Source organism: Ruditapes philippinarum, unplaced genomic scaffold (genome assembly GCF_026571515.1).
Source record: "Ruditapes philippinarum isolate M1 unplaced genomic scaffold, ASM2657151v2 ctg411_1_1_1_1, whole genome shotgun sequence".
Classification (NCBI taxonomy): Eukaryota; Metazoa; Mollusca; class Bivalvia; order Venerida; family Veneridae; genus Ruditapes; species Ruditapes philippinarum.
The window spans coordinates 217544-235213 of NW_026854764.1; the positions used below are offsets into that span (position 1 = coordinate 217544).

The 17670-nt window shown below is 33.1% G+C and overlaps 1 protein-coding gene across 1 annotated transcript; it reads right to left on the reverse strand.

Annotated features, from left to right (window-relative positions):
* Positions 1–408: 408 nt before the first annotated feature.
* On the reverse strand, positions 409–11332 carry LOC132740964 (uncharacterized). The gene is made up of 3 exons (XM_060729022.1): positions 11222–11332; positions 3360–3469; positions 409–2689 (listed from the first exon to the last, which is right to left on the reverse strand). Exons 2-3 carry the CDS (start codon positions 3447–3449, stop codon positions 953–955), a joined length of 1827 nt encoding a protein of 608 aa, XP_060585005.1. The 5' UTR covers positions 3450–3469; positions 11222–11332; the 3' UTR covers positions 409–952.
* Positions 11333–17670: the final 6338 nt, after the last annotated feature.

Here is a 17670-nt window from a genome sequence, read left to right on the forward strand (position 1 = left end):
CTAAAGCAATTTCAATGAAACTTTACAGAATTGATAGGTATGTCAATCATTTGCCCTTATTACAGGGATTTTCCGCTTGAATTATTTTTGCCGAGTTTTGGCCCTTGATTGAAAAGGGTGTAAATAAAATTCACCCGAACTACTCCTCTTATACCACCTATGAAATTTCAATAAAACTTTACATGATTGATGGTAGCTCAAGTTCTTGTGCATGATATACAAGTTTCCCGATTGAATGATTTTTGGCCGAGTTATGGCCCATGAAAAAATCTGTTTTGTGTTGCTAGCTTCAAAGAAGCATGACACGGTCACGCTTTTAAACGATCTTGAGTTGCGTGATTTTATTACCCGTAGAATGTTATATATGTCTTTGACAGACAAAAATCACAAACACAATTTGCTTGAAGTAGAGCAATTCTATTTTTGTTTTATTTTTTATTTAATCCATACGTGCACAAGTCTTTTATCATTAATATATCTTTTTCTAAAATATTACCAACGCAAAAACACTGAACAAAATTTATAGACCGCATCGAATATTTTAGATTAATGTAATAACTTTGATACTATTGCAAGTGGGGTAAGTACTACTTTAAGTTCCTATTATCCATGAAATGTCATTAGTTATTAACAGCAGTATGAAAATGACACCCGAAACAAAACGTGACACAATTCACGAAAGCATGTTCTATCGGCATTTGCTAAAATAACAAATGAAGTGTCATAAACAGTTTATATGAACAAATATAACAGTTTCTTAACTAGTAAATTGCATATCTTTATACCTTTGTAGCCAAAGAGATGTACTTTATAAAGATTGTCTTGAGTTTAATAAATTTTGTAAATAGTACCACGTTTACCCAAGCTGCGTTTTTCAAATATTGGTGAAAATCCATGAAAAGATTTGGAATGAAATGTGCTAACCTACATTGTTATAATTATTTGTGTTGCACTATGGGAGTAATTCTGTAAATTGTAAATTTCCATCAGCATTGTACCTATCCAAGCAGTTGTGAGCACCTTGTGAAGTACAACGATGAAATATATTTGTCTGATATTCTAATATGTCGCGAGCCCCTTTAATACCACTATATGACCAGTGTTCAGCATGGCGATATATTTCTTTACCATATCTGTTTCGTACAAAAAGTCCTGGATTCCGAGCAATATTAACCCATTGTCCGTCATAGAGCACTTTTGTAGGCTCTAAACCATCCCTGACAGGGTCATCACTTCCCATTATGGGATGACCTGTGAAGTCACCCATGTATCCATTTACTGTTACTTTGTAATTTTTGCTACCGCCTAACTTAAGTTTTTTAGTACAACAATTTGATGCGAAAGTGGCATATGTTATATTTGCTTTTTTAAATGCTTGCTCTAATTGTTTGCATTTGGAACAACTTTCAAATGAAAACCTTATATCATAATCTTTTTCCCAAGGCAGAGATCTTCCGAACTTGGCTGCTCCAAGTGCAGTGCCCTCCTGTAATTCACAAGTTATTCCAACTTCCACACATTTCCGCATGAGAGTTTTTACAGCATTGTTGTTTGATTTCAAAGCGCACGGTGATGCTGCAAGTGACTTTCTACCTCGAATTCTCTGATTTCTACAATCCCGAACTAGTGTTCTCCCTTCCGCTGTCACCATTTTAAACAAGCCCCACTTCTGCAAAAAGCCGGTCATGGGATCAGCCTTAACGCTATCTTGGTTTTGCATATGAAACATTGAATCGGGACATATTACTGTTTCTTCTTTCTTTTTAAAAATTCTAAGAAACCAGTCTTCATACAGCCCATTGTTCTCATTAAAATCACCGAATACATTACTTTTCAAATATTTAGAAGAAGTTAAGAAAGGTCCTTGTATGTAATCACAGAACAGGCACTCGTGGAACGATTCGTCGTATCCAGAAATATACTTTAAAGTGTAGTTTCTATACATCAACTGATAGCAACCTTTATGCCAATGTCCATTTGGATAACGGAAGGCCCCTCCTACTGCGACAACATTTAAACTTTCTAGTTCTCGGACCATCCTTTCTAATCTAGAATCATTGGTAAAGAATTCCACACCTCTTGCAATTAGAACATAAGGTGTTTTTACTTGCTTAGCTAAACTGTTGAGAGCAAATCCCTCGTTTTTATATTTTGTTTGTAATAAACTAACATGCGGGTATTTGTCGGTCAAATTTATTGCACCGCTTCCGGAATTAATAGCAATCAAAGTGTGTATACTATTTATAGTTTTATGTACCGAGGCAACGAATCTATTCAATTCATCAGATGCAGATTTTAATTCATTCTGTTTTATGTCAATATATTTTATCACTGTTACAAGCTTATTTAACGGCACAGTATAGTTACATTTGTCAACCTCAAACCCTTTGTAATACAACGGGAAACCAAATGCACCGCCCATATAAGATTCTGGGCAAACGCTTTTAGATTTTACACTAGACCTTTCAAATAAAGCTTTTTCGTCAACAGCCAACTCTTTCATTATAAGTTTTATCACATGTAATGCGTCTTTAAGAAAACCGGATGTTTTTGACCCTCGGACATGTTTATTGGCTTTGTGTATTAATCTAGCGGCTGTAGATATTTTCTCTTTTGTTTCTTGTTTTATAACTGACATCTGATATTCTGATTGTGTAGATTCAGCTGGAATAGGCTCAGTTAATGTTGACTGTAAATATAATATAGGTTTTAATAGCAAAAGTAAATAACAATTGTTTGGGCTGTACAATTTTTTACCCGTTATTACATACCGAACAGTTTATCCAAACAAGGATTCGAATGGTTCCATATTTTGTTGTAGTTATATTTTTTATATTTAGTAAACTAGGACAAAATAAAGATTTGAAGGTTATAGTAAAAACAAGATTTGATATAAAGGCGACCTATTTATTTTCTTATTTACGTATCATACCATTTCAATGTAGCATACATGTATAATGCTTTTTGTGACAATCGAGTGATTTTTGGAATCTAAATCAACATTTACCTACTTTTCAGAAACTAATTATTAACTTCGCCATAAAGATATTTTGCAACCCCTTCAAAAAAAGAATGGATTTTACATATTAATATAGTTGACAACCAAAACAACACATATTACAAGCGCACAGCCAGGGGGTCGTTCTAGTTAATTCTTAGTATAAAGAGAAAAGGCTCTCCATTTCGGAGCAAATTTAGAAAATTGTCTGCCACAGTATTTAAATTTTTGTAACCAGTAGTAGAACCTCGTGCAATTACTCTTTTATTTGGCAGACACATTCAAATCATATGATGAAACGCATTCGGACTACTAGCAGGACATGGCAGATTAAGTATAAAAAAGATATACATATACTAACTTCCTGAACGGACAGTATACCTAAACCAATCGTATAAAGTACCAAAATTCCCACATTGACGATAAGCACAAGTTTCCACGTCATCTCCATGATTAACAATGTTGCTGTCGCTGAAGAACAAAGAAAAATTAAATTAAGATTTATCTTCATTTCCTTGAAAGCACTTAATTTTGTCGAGATTAGCCATCACTTAAATTCGTTGATAAAAACCTTCACTTTTTGTTTTTGAATTAAGCGTCAAAGGATGTCTTTATCTCCCGTATCAGAAAACATGATTCCCGAAAGGAAGTAAGTATAACACAGTAGTTTGTTTCCTGAACCAAGCGTGTCTAAATGTTGCATGACATTCTACCTTAGTCGTTAACAACATACTTATTTACACGAAAATGTATTCATTTTAACCTTATCTTATTTGTTTTCTAATTTTGACTTTGGGTTTAACAAGTTTAAATAGCATAAATAGCAATAGGAAGAACACAAGTAAGTTATAATGGACCAGTAGTTGCAAAGAATATAATTGCAATAGTTAAACGCCGGAGCATCTGAGCTATCAAAGAAAATAAAAGAATTATTTATTTATTTATCATTCATTCATTTTATTTTATTATTAAAAGGTTTTGGATTGATTGAAAACTTCCTATCGACTGCTTTAATACTAGACTATGGTGGCTGATTTCTGCCATGTCGTTACTTCGTTTTGCCACGGTGTAAGGGCGACAACTCGAAAGTACAAAATAACAACAAAAATACAAATTCACGTTTGTCGCACTGTTTTTATCACTGCATGGAATCACTGATGTCCATTTCTCGAACAAAGCTTAACAGATTATTGCCTATGATTTCCTAAGTTCATTACCGCACATATCATGTATATATAACGTTTGGGCATTATCATTGGTATATAGCTTATCATCGTTAAAATAAATTCCTACACAGTTATGATTAATGTTAACTTTTCTTGTAGGTGTTAGTTCAGTACCGATTGAGACAAACTGAATACTCTCAGGCGAAGAAAAGGTAACGGCTGCTTCGTCTTTACTGGTACAGCATACACCCCATGGCTTATGGTCAAAACTACAGGAACTATCAACAGTCATAGTTTCGATATTAACGCGCTTAAGCTTTTTATTTTTGTAATCAGCTAATAACAGCATTCCATCTTCTATCAAACATGAGCCAGATATATCACAAGTTGTTCATCATCTTGTAACTTAACATTCATATCTTTGACAGTCTCAACAGTGTAGTTGTGGCTGGTTCCCATTGTAGATTTTACTCTACCAAAGATTTTAATGTCTCTAGAAAATTTCAGTATTCTCAAATCTACGCGAAATGAAACGTTGTCTTTACATAACATATGAAGTGAGATAAGTTTTCTTTTGAAATGAAATTAAATAAATGGCCATAACTCTAACAAAAATAATTGAACCGAAAAATGCCGATAATGCTAAACTTGAGTTGGTACTAATTATTCTTAAGTTTTGATGCAATTGCACCAGTAGTTTCTGAGGTGTAGTCCGGACAAGCCTATGTAAAGCTAGCAACACAAACAAAACACTTTTTTATTGAAGGGCCATAACTTGGCCAGAAATCTTCGAGCGGAAAACCCATGTAAAATATGCGCAAAAGATTGAGCTACAGATCAATCTTGTAAAGTTGCATTGAAATTGCATCAGAAGTATAAGACTCGACCAGACAAACTTTAAAAATAAAAATCATAAAAGGGCCATAACTCTTACAAAATCTTTGACGTTATACGTCTAGGTCTTACTGTTATGTCATTTGATGGCTTGTTTATATCATAAAACAATATATATATATATAAGCTATAATATTATTGTTATATATATATCAAAGTTATTTTGAATTCAATTCTGGTTTAAGAACGTTTATTAAAACAGTTTCTTTCATTCTTCTTTTGAATGTGTCTGGTTCTCGCATTTTATAGATTGGCATTATATTAAACTTTGGAGTGATGTCTTTTGCGCAAAATGGCAATGTGTCGACTGACTGGTAATAATGCATTGTCTGGATTTCGTATATGTTGGTTGTGTAATGTTACTCGATTTCTTAAATTTGAAGTTTCTCCAATATAATCTTTGGAACAACCATTACATTTCAATGCATAAATTACATTTCTAATGTCGCATGATCCTGAGAATTTGACTTTAAATTCGCGGCCATTCTTGAAATGGTATGTATTTCCTTCTATCATGTGTTTGCACAGGCCGCATTTTAAACTGCTGCATCTTTTTATTTTATTCTTTCTCAGTGTTGAAGAAAATCGTGCCCTGGTCAAAAGTTTTTTCAGATTAACCGGCTAATCTGAAAAAACTTTTGACCAGGGCACGATTTTCTTCAACACTGAGAAAGAATAAAATAAAAAGATGCAGCAGTTTAAAATGCGGCCTGTGCAAACACATGATAGAAGGAAATACATACCATTTCAAGAATGGCCGCGAATTTAAAGTCAAATTCTCAGGATCATGCGACATTAGAAATGTAATTTATGCATTGAAATGTAATGGTTGTTCCAAAGATTATATTGGAGAAACTTCAAATTTAAGAAATCGAGTAACATTACACAACCAACATATACGAAATCCAGACAATGCATTATTACCAGTCAGTCGACACATTGCCATTTTGCGCAAAAGACATCACTCCAAAGTTTAATATAATGCCAATCTATAAAATGCGAGAACCAGACACATTCAAAAGAAGAATGAAAGAAACTGTTTTAATAAACGTTCTTAAACCAGAATTGAATTCAAAATAACTTTGATATATATATAACAATAATATTATAGCTTATTATTATGTCCCTTTAAAACGTTATAAGAGTAACGTCCCTTTACACTGTTTTGACGTCGTTACCAAGCGACGTTATTAACGTCATTATCTTGAAGATCCCTTTAACGGGTGAAACCGGTTGATATTTCTCTTCAATTATTTATTACAGTTTTGTTAATAAACAATTGCAATGTAAACTGGAAAAGGCATCACTTCATTCTTTTTTCCCGCTATTTTTATCCGTATTGTTTTAAACTTTACATTTTGGATATATAATAAATAAAATTAAAATATCATTGATAACTATACGATAAATCTTTTAAATCGTAAATTATAACTAAATAAACACATGCTTTAATAGTGTTCTGAACATCTTAAATAACGAAAGTAGTGAAGGTGGGGGGCAATATGGCTCCATATAAAAATTGAAAATATATGGCCACTTTTTGGGAAACTTGTGGTTTGCTGCTCACTGTTGCTCAGTGTGCTCACTGGTTTGCTAGTCAGTGTGCTATTCTGTACTTTTTGGTTCAGTACTGGTCTGACCAGTTTTTCCAACAGACCAGTACTGAACCACATAGTACGGAACAGAACACTGAACAGTAAACTAGTGAGCACATAGTGCAGCAAAACCCTGAGCAGCGAATATTTAAGCAGTAGGATACTGAAGTACTGTTTAAAATATAAAAAATAGAAAAATAATAAAGAAAAGTTTCGTTTTAGAACCAACACAATTCTTCCCGAAAGAATATATCTTTCATATATGGTCAACTTATTTATTAAAAAGATATAAGTTTAACAAAATATATATTCTGTACAGTGCAGTAAAGTTTATTTGATCTCATGTACACATGTATACATATTCCTGAAATTTAAATTTGTTTACTTGAAGTGTAGTAGATCAAAATATATACATGTCAACACAGTTTATAAAAGTTTTCATTTTGTTTTTGGTTTTTTAACACAATATTCTCATTATATTGTTATCCTACAAAATGGTAAAAGTGTTCTCTATCCATCAATGAAAGGCCAATACGTTTCAGGCCATAAGTTTCAATATCCACTTTTAAAATGTGGCCATAAGTTTGGGGCCATAAGTTTCCCAAAAAGGGGCCATACATTTTCAAATTTTTATTAAAAGGGGCCATATTGCCCCCCCCCCTTCAGTGCTAACGAATTTCTACGACTGAATACATTGGTTCAAAGTAAATAAGTATTAAATAATATAATATCCTTCACTTATCAGCATTTTCCTCGGTATGACCGAAATGCAGTATTCTCGTACGTTAATATTATATTATCATACACCCGTGCTGATTTTGTGACTCCGTAAATAGGGTATTGCACGGCCGTGCATATATTTTGACGTGACGTCATGAGCGTTATAAAAAAGATAGTGAAAAGAGCGCTAAATGTTATCGTTATACTACAAGGGGCAGGACGTGAAGTGATTGCACACTTGGTTCAAACGAGCGAATTGGTTGCAAACTTAACAAAATGGCAAACACGGCGTGAATTTTTGAAACGGGTGAACGAATTTTTGCCAGGCAAGTGGGTTTCTTAGTGATTTTGAAGTTCATTAGTGTGTCTTTTCCATAATGCAATATATATGCCACACTCGATTAAAAGTTTCAGCATTCTAGATTCTGTTTTGACAAAGTTATTGAAGATATAAACTGATCATGTAGATATTTTGAAATTTGACATGTGACTGTTCTGGTCGGGTTTTCTCCTAATTTATTTGAATTTGTAAGTTTTGAACTGCATTTAACAATAACAAAATATGTTTCTGTCAATGCTGTACAAATGGTTTAGTTCGCAAGTCCGAAGATAACATTCAATACACAAAAATATATTGTTCAAGCACATTTTGGTTGCAGACTTATACTTCAAGCATTTTTGGTTGCAAACTTTTGTGTCAATAATGTGGCATACATATTTTTAGCGAGGAATAACTTATCTTTTTTTTTTAAATAATTAGCAATATTAAGGCAATTATACCCGTTCATCTAATAAGAAATATATATACAAATTGTGCATGCGTGCAGATATATCCTAACCCAGGCTCTTTCAAATAGATATAAAACACAATATGCTAAATTGAAGTTCAGTTGTGTTTATCTTCATCATTTTTTTCTCCTCGATATACTTCTTTTCTTTTTACATAGTTTTAGGACTTTTTTTCTTGGCATTATAAACAGTAAAGGAAAAGAAGAAAAAATAGCAACAAACAGCTTTCATTATTGTTCTTTTTTTGAGATTTGAAATAAATTTGATTGTATAGTAGATACAAACTATATTAACATTGACACAAGGGCATTATTCACATGTTTCTTTAAATTGTTCCATATTATTGACCAATCGAAACATCTTCCAAACTCGAACAATGACTTTAAGTAGTTTTGTCACATATCAGTCAATGTAAATTACCAATAGTATATCAGTTATCGGTATATTATGATCTAATAGTTAAAAAAAATAATTTTTAGAATACCAATTGACATATATGATATGTACATCAAATCCGAAATATTGTAAACAAGCATGTCATTTTAACTTTTGGTTTATAAGTACATTTACATACTTTATGTCCAAAGCAACTGCTGATCTTTACATACGAAACAAACAAAACAAGCAATTATCATAGTATTGCAAGCAATCCATAAGTCCCCTACCGGTTAGAACCCCAGCAACATTCTGATGGGCCACAGTAATGTGTTAAGTTTCCCTGCCTAGTAAGGAAATTATGTGTTTACAACCTTGTCATATTATTACGCTGTGGGATTTTAAAGTAAATCCTATAAGGAATGAAGACGTTGGAGTGAAAAATACCAATTTCACGAAAAAAATCTAAGTTCAACAACAAGGGGGACATAATTCTGGAAATAGTCTTGCTAGAGTATTTAGCCTTCTCAAAAATGTTGAGTGATAATAAGAAACATATATGTGAAGTTTGAAGTAGATACATTAGGAAATAAAGAAGTTACTTAAAAAAGACAGCAATTTTTTCATAAAAATTCTAAGTTCAAGGGAGGAAATACTGATAATTTTTGTGCTAGAGTTGTAAACCTTGTCACATATGATGTGGTTGATGACCAGAAACTTATATCTAAAGTTTGAAGTAAACATCTTAAGAAATAAAGAACTTATAGTGAAAAAGATGAAAAATTTAAATCAGAAATCTTGAAATTTAGGCTATTTGTTGCCATAGCAACCAGAATTTTCAACATAGAAAGAAAAGAAAAAAAATGTGCATAATTTCCAGACTGCCATATACCCATATTTCAAGTTTCATAAAAATATTTTCAGTACTTTTTGAGTTATCACTGGATCCAGTTTATGTGTTAAATTTGCCATATTTTCAGACTATTTGTTGCCATAGCAACCAGAATTTTCAACATTGGAACAAAAGGAAAAGACGTACATAATCTCCATACTGCCATCTATCCATATATCAAGTTTCATAAAAATATTTTTAGTACTTTTTGCATTATCGCGGGATCCAGTTATGTGGACGGACGGATTGACGGACGTTCTAACAGGAGAGTAATTATGTGGCTACTCTTTTGTTCTCTCTATTGTTCTTTTTAGCCACACAAAAGAAAAAAGCCACATAAAAGCATTACGGAATGAATGACATCAAAGAGAAAGAACAGTTACCTATTGTCCCTCTAGCCACATAATTACTCTCCTGCGAGTGCGGACTGACAGACAGACGGACAGACGGACGGACAGACGGACGGAGGGTAAACCTAAAGTTCCTTCCGGTTAAACCGGAAGGGGACTAATAACATTTATTGTGGTTATGATCAACTTTGGAAATTTTACCGAGTAACATCGTATGTGTGCACATGTCCTTCTGTTTAGGATGAAAATAATTCACTTACATACAGTAGTACTCTCACATACGTTTGTTTTGTATGAAGTTTTCATTTGCATTTTACATATGATGACATATTTTAGAATTGAAGTATCAATAAATATTTTTCTTCTATATGCTATTATTTTGTTTGCAGGCTTTTACTGATGATTATAGTATTGAACGGAGAACCATGTAATTTGAAACATAAAGCACATACTTGTTGTAAAAGAAGAAAGTATAAATAACATTTATAACAAAAACAAGTAAAAGAACATATATACTAGTAAATGTCAATAATTGCCATTAAAAATAGGTTAATAAATATAAACTACTACAATCCTTTTGCAAAGTTTTACAATGGATTTCAATAGAATAAGAGTAAGTTTGCAACCAAAAATGCTTGAAGTAGATGTCTGCAACCAAAATGTGCTTGAACAAGATATTTTTGTGTATTGAACGTTATCTTCGGACTTGCGAACTAAACCATTTGTACTGCATTGACAGAAACATATTTTGTTATTGTTAAATGCAGTTCAAAAATTACAGATTCGCATAAATTAGGAGAAAAACCGACCAGAACAGTCACATGTCAAATTTCAAAATATCTACATGATCAGTTTATATCTTCAATAACTTTGTCAAAACAGAATCTAGGATGCTGAAACCTTAAACCGAGTGTGGTATATATATTGCATTATGGAATAGACATACTAATGAACTTCAAAATAACAAAGAAACCCACTTGCCTGGCAAAAATTCGTTCACCCGTTTCAAAAAATCACGCCGTATTTGCCATTTTGTCAAGTTTGCAACCAATTCGCTCGCTTGAACCAAGTGTGCAACCACTTCACGTCCTGCCCCTTGTACTATAGGCGCGTCAATGAAATATGAAATATTTTTATTTTTTTTGTAATTATTTTTTTATTCCTTTTATTGCAGGTGAGCAGTAAATGACACTGAGCAATTGTTTTATTTACAACCTTTTGTAAACCAAATATCTGGAAAGCTTTTACTTACATTGTTGACCCGAATATCAAGAGTAAACATCAATCTGGTCAAGTACGCCCTTAATTTCCATTTGCTTATACCATCTTTTAGAAGACAATTTTGTATTTTAAACATTTGACTGTACTTTATAAATATATAGTTAACATACACGATAAGCACAACTTACTATATCATCAACAGTTGATTTAAATATACATACCGTATAATTATCAAGCATAACCTTTTGAAAAATAATGACACTACAAGTATGTTATTTTGATTGTACTACAGTGCACTACAATATCATTTGTGCAAGTGGGTTGAAACGATTTAAGATAGTTAAGTATCACTTTTTACCGATATTTTAAATGTATTTTAGATATTGCTTCGACGACATAAGATGAATAATTTTAACAATACCGCTGTTCTGTGCACCGTTCCGAATCAAAACACAAAGGCGAAAGATGAATGCCATGTTATTTTATGATGTCTTTCTGTGAAATGCATGTTAACTGTACTGAAAAGAAAGAAATAACCTTGCTTTAAGTATTGATATTTTAATATCTACTAAACAGCGTTAATCATAAAAATGAAGTGAAATATTAAAGTTCGCTTTTAATAGCCTATTAAATAATTATGATGACACGGTATTTAGAATGAATATTTACATCCACGCATGTCGTCTTCATAATCAAGGACCTCCCTCTTCTATTCGAAGTTACGGATACCATTGTTGCTTCAGTCTCTTGAGAGGGCCGTCATCCCTAACGTCCACACAGACATGCTTGTGTTTAAATGCCAGAGATTGGTCGACCATCGGTGTGCTCATGTTCCTCCTGGCTACCTCAGTCTCCTTCCTTAACCGTTTTCTTTCCAGTTCAGCTTGATAAACCCACGTTGGTTTTAGAATGTCCGGAATGATGTAGTTTTTGTTCCGTTTCCTCTTTACCTTATTTTGTCTCCGTTTCCTCTTTACCTTATTTTGTCTGATATGGAGCTTGATTTTCAGGTTCAAAAAGCTTTGTATCGACAACGGCAATACATATAAAAGTCTAACTCCTGAACGTGGGCTTCCTTCCAGTGTTCGTTAAGGCGAGAGAACCTAAGAAACACCTTCGTTGAGCACCCTGTAACTGGACACGTCATTCCCCTTCTAGCGCAAATACTTTGCTGTAATGTACGACACAAAAATAGTGATTGGATAAATAATCATCCTTCATAAAATATATAAATGATGACGTAAAAAACAATGAATAAAGTTACTTCTTTTAGCTACTGCAATCGCTTGTCTTGATGTTTATTATAAAGTTTCTGAAATAAGTCTTAATGGTAGAACTTATTTAATCTGTCCAGTCATAATTGTCACTTACTGCAATTAAGTAGAGTTTAAAAACATGAAAAGTTCAATTAAAACTCCTGTATGTTGTAATTAAGGTTGTTACAACTGTGTGTGTGTTTTTCGGTTTATTTTAGCTCGGCGCCGGAAATTCCATTTGTCCGAGATCTCAGCGTCCATGCCGGTCCACTCTAGTAGTCTCATCGGGGACGTCTTTTTCATGCCGATCTTCCTAAGTCCTGTTCTTCGTTCGATGGAGGAAAGACAATACCGGAAAAGCATCAAGTTCCGTGACGGCTGCAAACAGGCGGTTGACATAAAACGGCTATTGTTAGCGCCATCCTCCAGAGTTAGTCACGACAGGTCAACCAATCACCTCTGGTACTTAAGATGACTTGACCTTGACCTGCCGTGTGCCTTCTCCGCGACGTGCACGCCTCTGGAGGGATTTGGAGAAGGTTGTTACCACACTTAGCGGAATTGTATATATGTATATAATTAATATGCAACTAAAACTATTTACAAACATCGAAGAGTATGTAACATATGTACGGTACTACAAATATTTCTCCGCATTATATGTAATTATTAAAATATATGCATTCATTTCTTATTGAAATATTTGGCTTAGACTTTATAGAACATAAATTTCCAAATACCTCCCTTTATTAACATGAAATGTAAATTCGGTAATATCTTTTCAAATATGCTTTTTGACACTTACAATATTGATAAATCTTCATTTGGAATTATATTTATGATACAAAACCATAACAAAAAATGTGACAGGATCTTTAGATAAACTATACTGTATAACCATGTATGCTATGGTTCGTAGCTCAACCTTCTTGTGATAAAACTATCAAAAGTTGAATATAAACAAGAGAAAAAATGCCTGGATGTATAAGTTTAGTATAGTATAATTGTGTCATCTAAACAACGTATATCTACGTACGAGTACAAGAAGTGTATCTCCGGAGTAAGACGAGCTTAGCTGGATTTAAATTTCGACATAAAACTTGTATAACGATGCATAAAATACCACATTTACATTAAAATAAATTCATGTAATTACATACATAGGCAATTTAAAATCACTGTATATACAATACTCTTTAAATGTATAAAGTCATCTGCTATCTATATAGCAAAGTAATTAAACATGGTTGAATATTCAACTTTATATCTATACTCCTTAAAAAAAAACAACAATAAATGCAATAGGTGAAATATCCGACCTCGAATATTATGAAAAATATACATATAAATACTTTAGTTTGAAATATTTATCTTCATGTACTCTTCATAAATGAGCATCTAATAAATTCAACGTCGTATACTGTTGATATAACCATATAAATATAAAATGTAGATAAATGTTTTATCCTAAAATGCTGAAAACACAGATACGCGTATATAGATGTTACAGGTTGTTAAGTTGAAATATTCAACGTAACATTATTCGTAATGCACAATTAATTGTATTGATAAAGATCGTGTTTTCTCACTTGTATCGTTTGTTGCAATGAACAAATAATGGGGAATATATCATTCTCTCCATGAACCCATCGCATTTAAGTTTATAAGGACGGGTTTTTTTTATTTTTGAATATGAAGTAATTCGAACATATTTGTGAAAGCTCTGACCGAAACTCAGAGGCTTGGTCGGTATGCAGCTGAGTCGCACATCCAAATCTCAAAAATGTCTCCGTTACTAGCTTGTCGGCTACCGTTTAAGTGGTGTGAACTTCTAATGGGAAAGTTTCGTGATCATTTTTACTTTTGACTACTGGTCCCAATATATCCAAAGCTAAAACTGACACGGATTAGTAAACAAGGAACTGTTTCAGCGGGACCCTGCTAAGTCCGGACCCGGGTTTTGCACGTGCGCAAAGATCACACTCCTTGCACCTTCTTGCAATATCATCTTTCATGTCAACCAAATGAAAGCGTTGTTTAACAACATTTACTACACGGTCTCTGCTTCAATGCTCAGCGTATTTCTGTTCAATCAAATGCTTAAAAATTGTTTTTCCGTATCTCTTTAGGCCCTACTAATTGCAATAAAACCGTGTCGGAACTTTTTCTCGTATTTTTGTATATTTTTGATAGAAACAGGTTCACGCTGATGCAAAAGTCATCTGAAAGAAAACATCTGGGAGTTATGTGTTTATTTCCGATTGTTCTGGTTTAAGTGTAAAAAGAATCTTTAGTGTATATATCTCCTGGATGACTGTATCGTTCTGCTGCTTTCCAGACAGATGTTTTGGAGTCCACACCTAAAACAAGCTGGTACTTCTGGTGAATCGGAACCTTTCGCACTTTTTTGACAATCAAAGCTGTATACTAAATTCGTCTCTTGGTATTCCACCCCTGTATGATTTTGGTAGACTTAAAGATCTGTCCCTGTATTGTTTGGGGAATTTTCAAGATCCATTCATTACCACGGGATATAGCTATCTATGCTTAACACGTCTGAAACCGAACATAGATGTAGTTTTGATTCCAAGAATGAATATTCTTCTTCTAGACCCTATTTAAACTTAATTCCTTTCCTCGTCAAATCTATGAGCGGCTTTACTTTTTGACAGCAGTACGATATCATTTTCCTATAATAGATTAAGATTCCTACAAAAGCTCGAACAGACTACTTGTCTGTAGGACGTAGCCATTCTCGTATGACTTTGATCTTTTGAGGATCACAAGCGATCCCGTCAGGGGTTATTAGATGTCCTGGAAATACACGTTCTTCTTAAATAGTTTACATTTCGAAGGTTTTGATTTAAATTTTGCTTGGCTAAAACGCTGGAGAATTTCGTGCAGATTTTCTAGTGCGGATTTGAAACTGTCCCCCTAATGATGAAGTCATCTTAGTAAACTAGACTTTATCTACTGAAGAATTTTAGTACAATTTCCATTAGACGCTCGAATGAAACGCTAGCATACACATGCCTCTAAACTGAAAATATTCAGAGCATAAGAAAATTGATTTTATAAAAGATATTTTTAGATATGGATATTGTGTTTTACGGAGTCCAAAATCGGCGTGCATGTACAAGATAGTAATTTAAAATTTTATGTTTAAAAAGGATATATTCAGTCACTGCGGCGGAATTTTAGTTTATATGTCTGCATTTGTAAGACCTAAACAACTATTTAGTTTAGAAAATTTTCTCCCTTAATCAGTTTTGATAGAAATAAATTTAAAAAAAACAGTCATATCTATTATGTTCAATTTATAGACCGCCACACTACACCGTCGCATTTTGGGACAAAATTAATTGAAAAGATGTTTAGAAATACCTATTGAACTAAAAGAGAATATAGTTTTGTTAGGTGATATCAATGAAGACCAATTCAATTCTTCCAATAATAAATTCCGTCACATATTATAACTAAAGAGTGTGACTAATTTTATAAATGCCCCAACTCGAATAACATCTAGTTAACAAACTTTACTTGATCCTATCGCAGCTACAAACAATATGTTTGTATTTGATTCGGGTATATTTGAAACCCCAAAAGAAGTTAGTAATCAAATGATATATGATCAAATTTGCAACCCTTTTGACAACAAAAAATCTACATGTATGGTTTCCTGTGATATTTCTAAAGCGTTCGATAGAGTTTGGCATACGTGTATAATTATCAAATTAAGACAATACAGAATTTCAAGTGATTTAATTTATTGGTTAGAAAAAAATATTTAATGAAAAGAAACCAGAAAGTTTTTGTTGGGACTTCCTTTCCTAATTTACGTTACTTTCATGACAGTGTCCCTCAATGCTCGGTCCCTGTGCCTTTTTTTAAAATTTACGTTATTCCTTTTTAAAAATTACACGACTTTTTGCAGATGATAGTTCTTTAGCCGTGTCTACAAGTAATATGAGTACGATGAACCATATTAGATTAATGGTCTCAACGATGGTTAATTAATTTTAATCTTTCGGAAACCGCGGTTAAGTTCTTCTCATTTTGTAATACAGACCGCCAATAATTGTACTCAATCTGTTTAAAATCTCTGTTTAAAATCAGCTCTAAATAACGCTCCGCTTTTAGATCTGGCCGTGACCAAATACGAATAATTTCTAATGACCTTTCACATAGCCAATCATCGGCGAGCTTTCATGATTTGAAAGCGATGTGGTTTCTAATTTTAACCCTGGCAAAACCAATACTGAGTAGGTAATTTTCACGATGTTTAGAAAAAACATGGTGTTGTCGGTATAGCCGACAGGTAAACTGGCGTAACAATCTTGGCCAGTAAAAATTTACTAAGTTATTCAAGTCAATTTGTTAAAAATTACTTTAAAAAAATTCTAACACAATTTGTTTAAGTTTCACGGATAATTCTTCTAGTGCATACATCGTAAATAGTTAATTACGCTCGCTTATTAATACCATATTTCTCGATTTAACTATTATAGTTAAAGGTTACACCGCAATGATGAGTAATTGAGTATAAACTTGAATTACTTTTGTATGCGCTGCGTTCGTGTAGTTGTTTCACGCCCGACACATGCGTCTATTTTCCCTGCTTCAACGAAACAGGCGAAAGTTGTACATATATAAGGTTGTACTTTCTTTGATTTTTTTTTAAAATTGTTATAGCTTAATCATATAATAAAACAATTATTGACCAGTGCGACATTGAATATTATGTATATCCACCGGCAGAAAATAACATTGACCTCGGCTATCGCCTCAGTCAATATGCCATCTGCCGGTGAATATCACATCATATTCAATGGCACACTGATCAATAACTGAATAATGTTCTTTCCAAAATGAGAAATATTTCATGACATCAAATAGCGCACACGTTCGAGATAATAGTGTCAAGTAGAAAAGTACAGACATTATAAATGAAATAAAATAAGACGTCTCATGAACACATAGGGCAAAATAAAAATTACATAATAGAATTAATTTAAACTTTGCATGACTTTAGAATATGATAACAAAGGTGTCAAGCGAAAAATAATTTGGGTCACCGACGTCGTTTTCGAGTTATCTTGTCATCGATGTTGATATTTTATTTCAGATCATTCCGAAGACCGAATCTTACAAACCTTTTAACTACAATTACTGAATTTCATTTTACATGGTAATCTATAAGAATATCATTGTTTGAATACGATAAAAAAACATTTCAAGCGAACATAATTTTGGGGTCACCGGTCTCGTTTTAGAGTTATCTGCCCCTGAATTGGACGGGTTTTTTTGCTTGATTCATTGGCATATAATTCACAATGAAGGTAAACGATTCCTTATTTTATGTAATTTTCATGTAGCTTACTTTCCTTTGAGTCAATGTGCAAAATTTCAAGAAC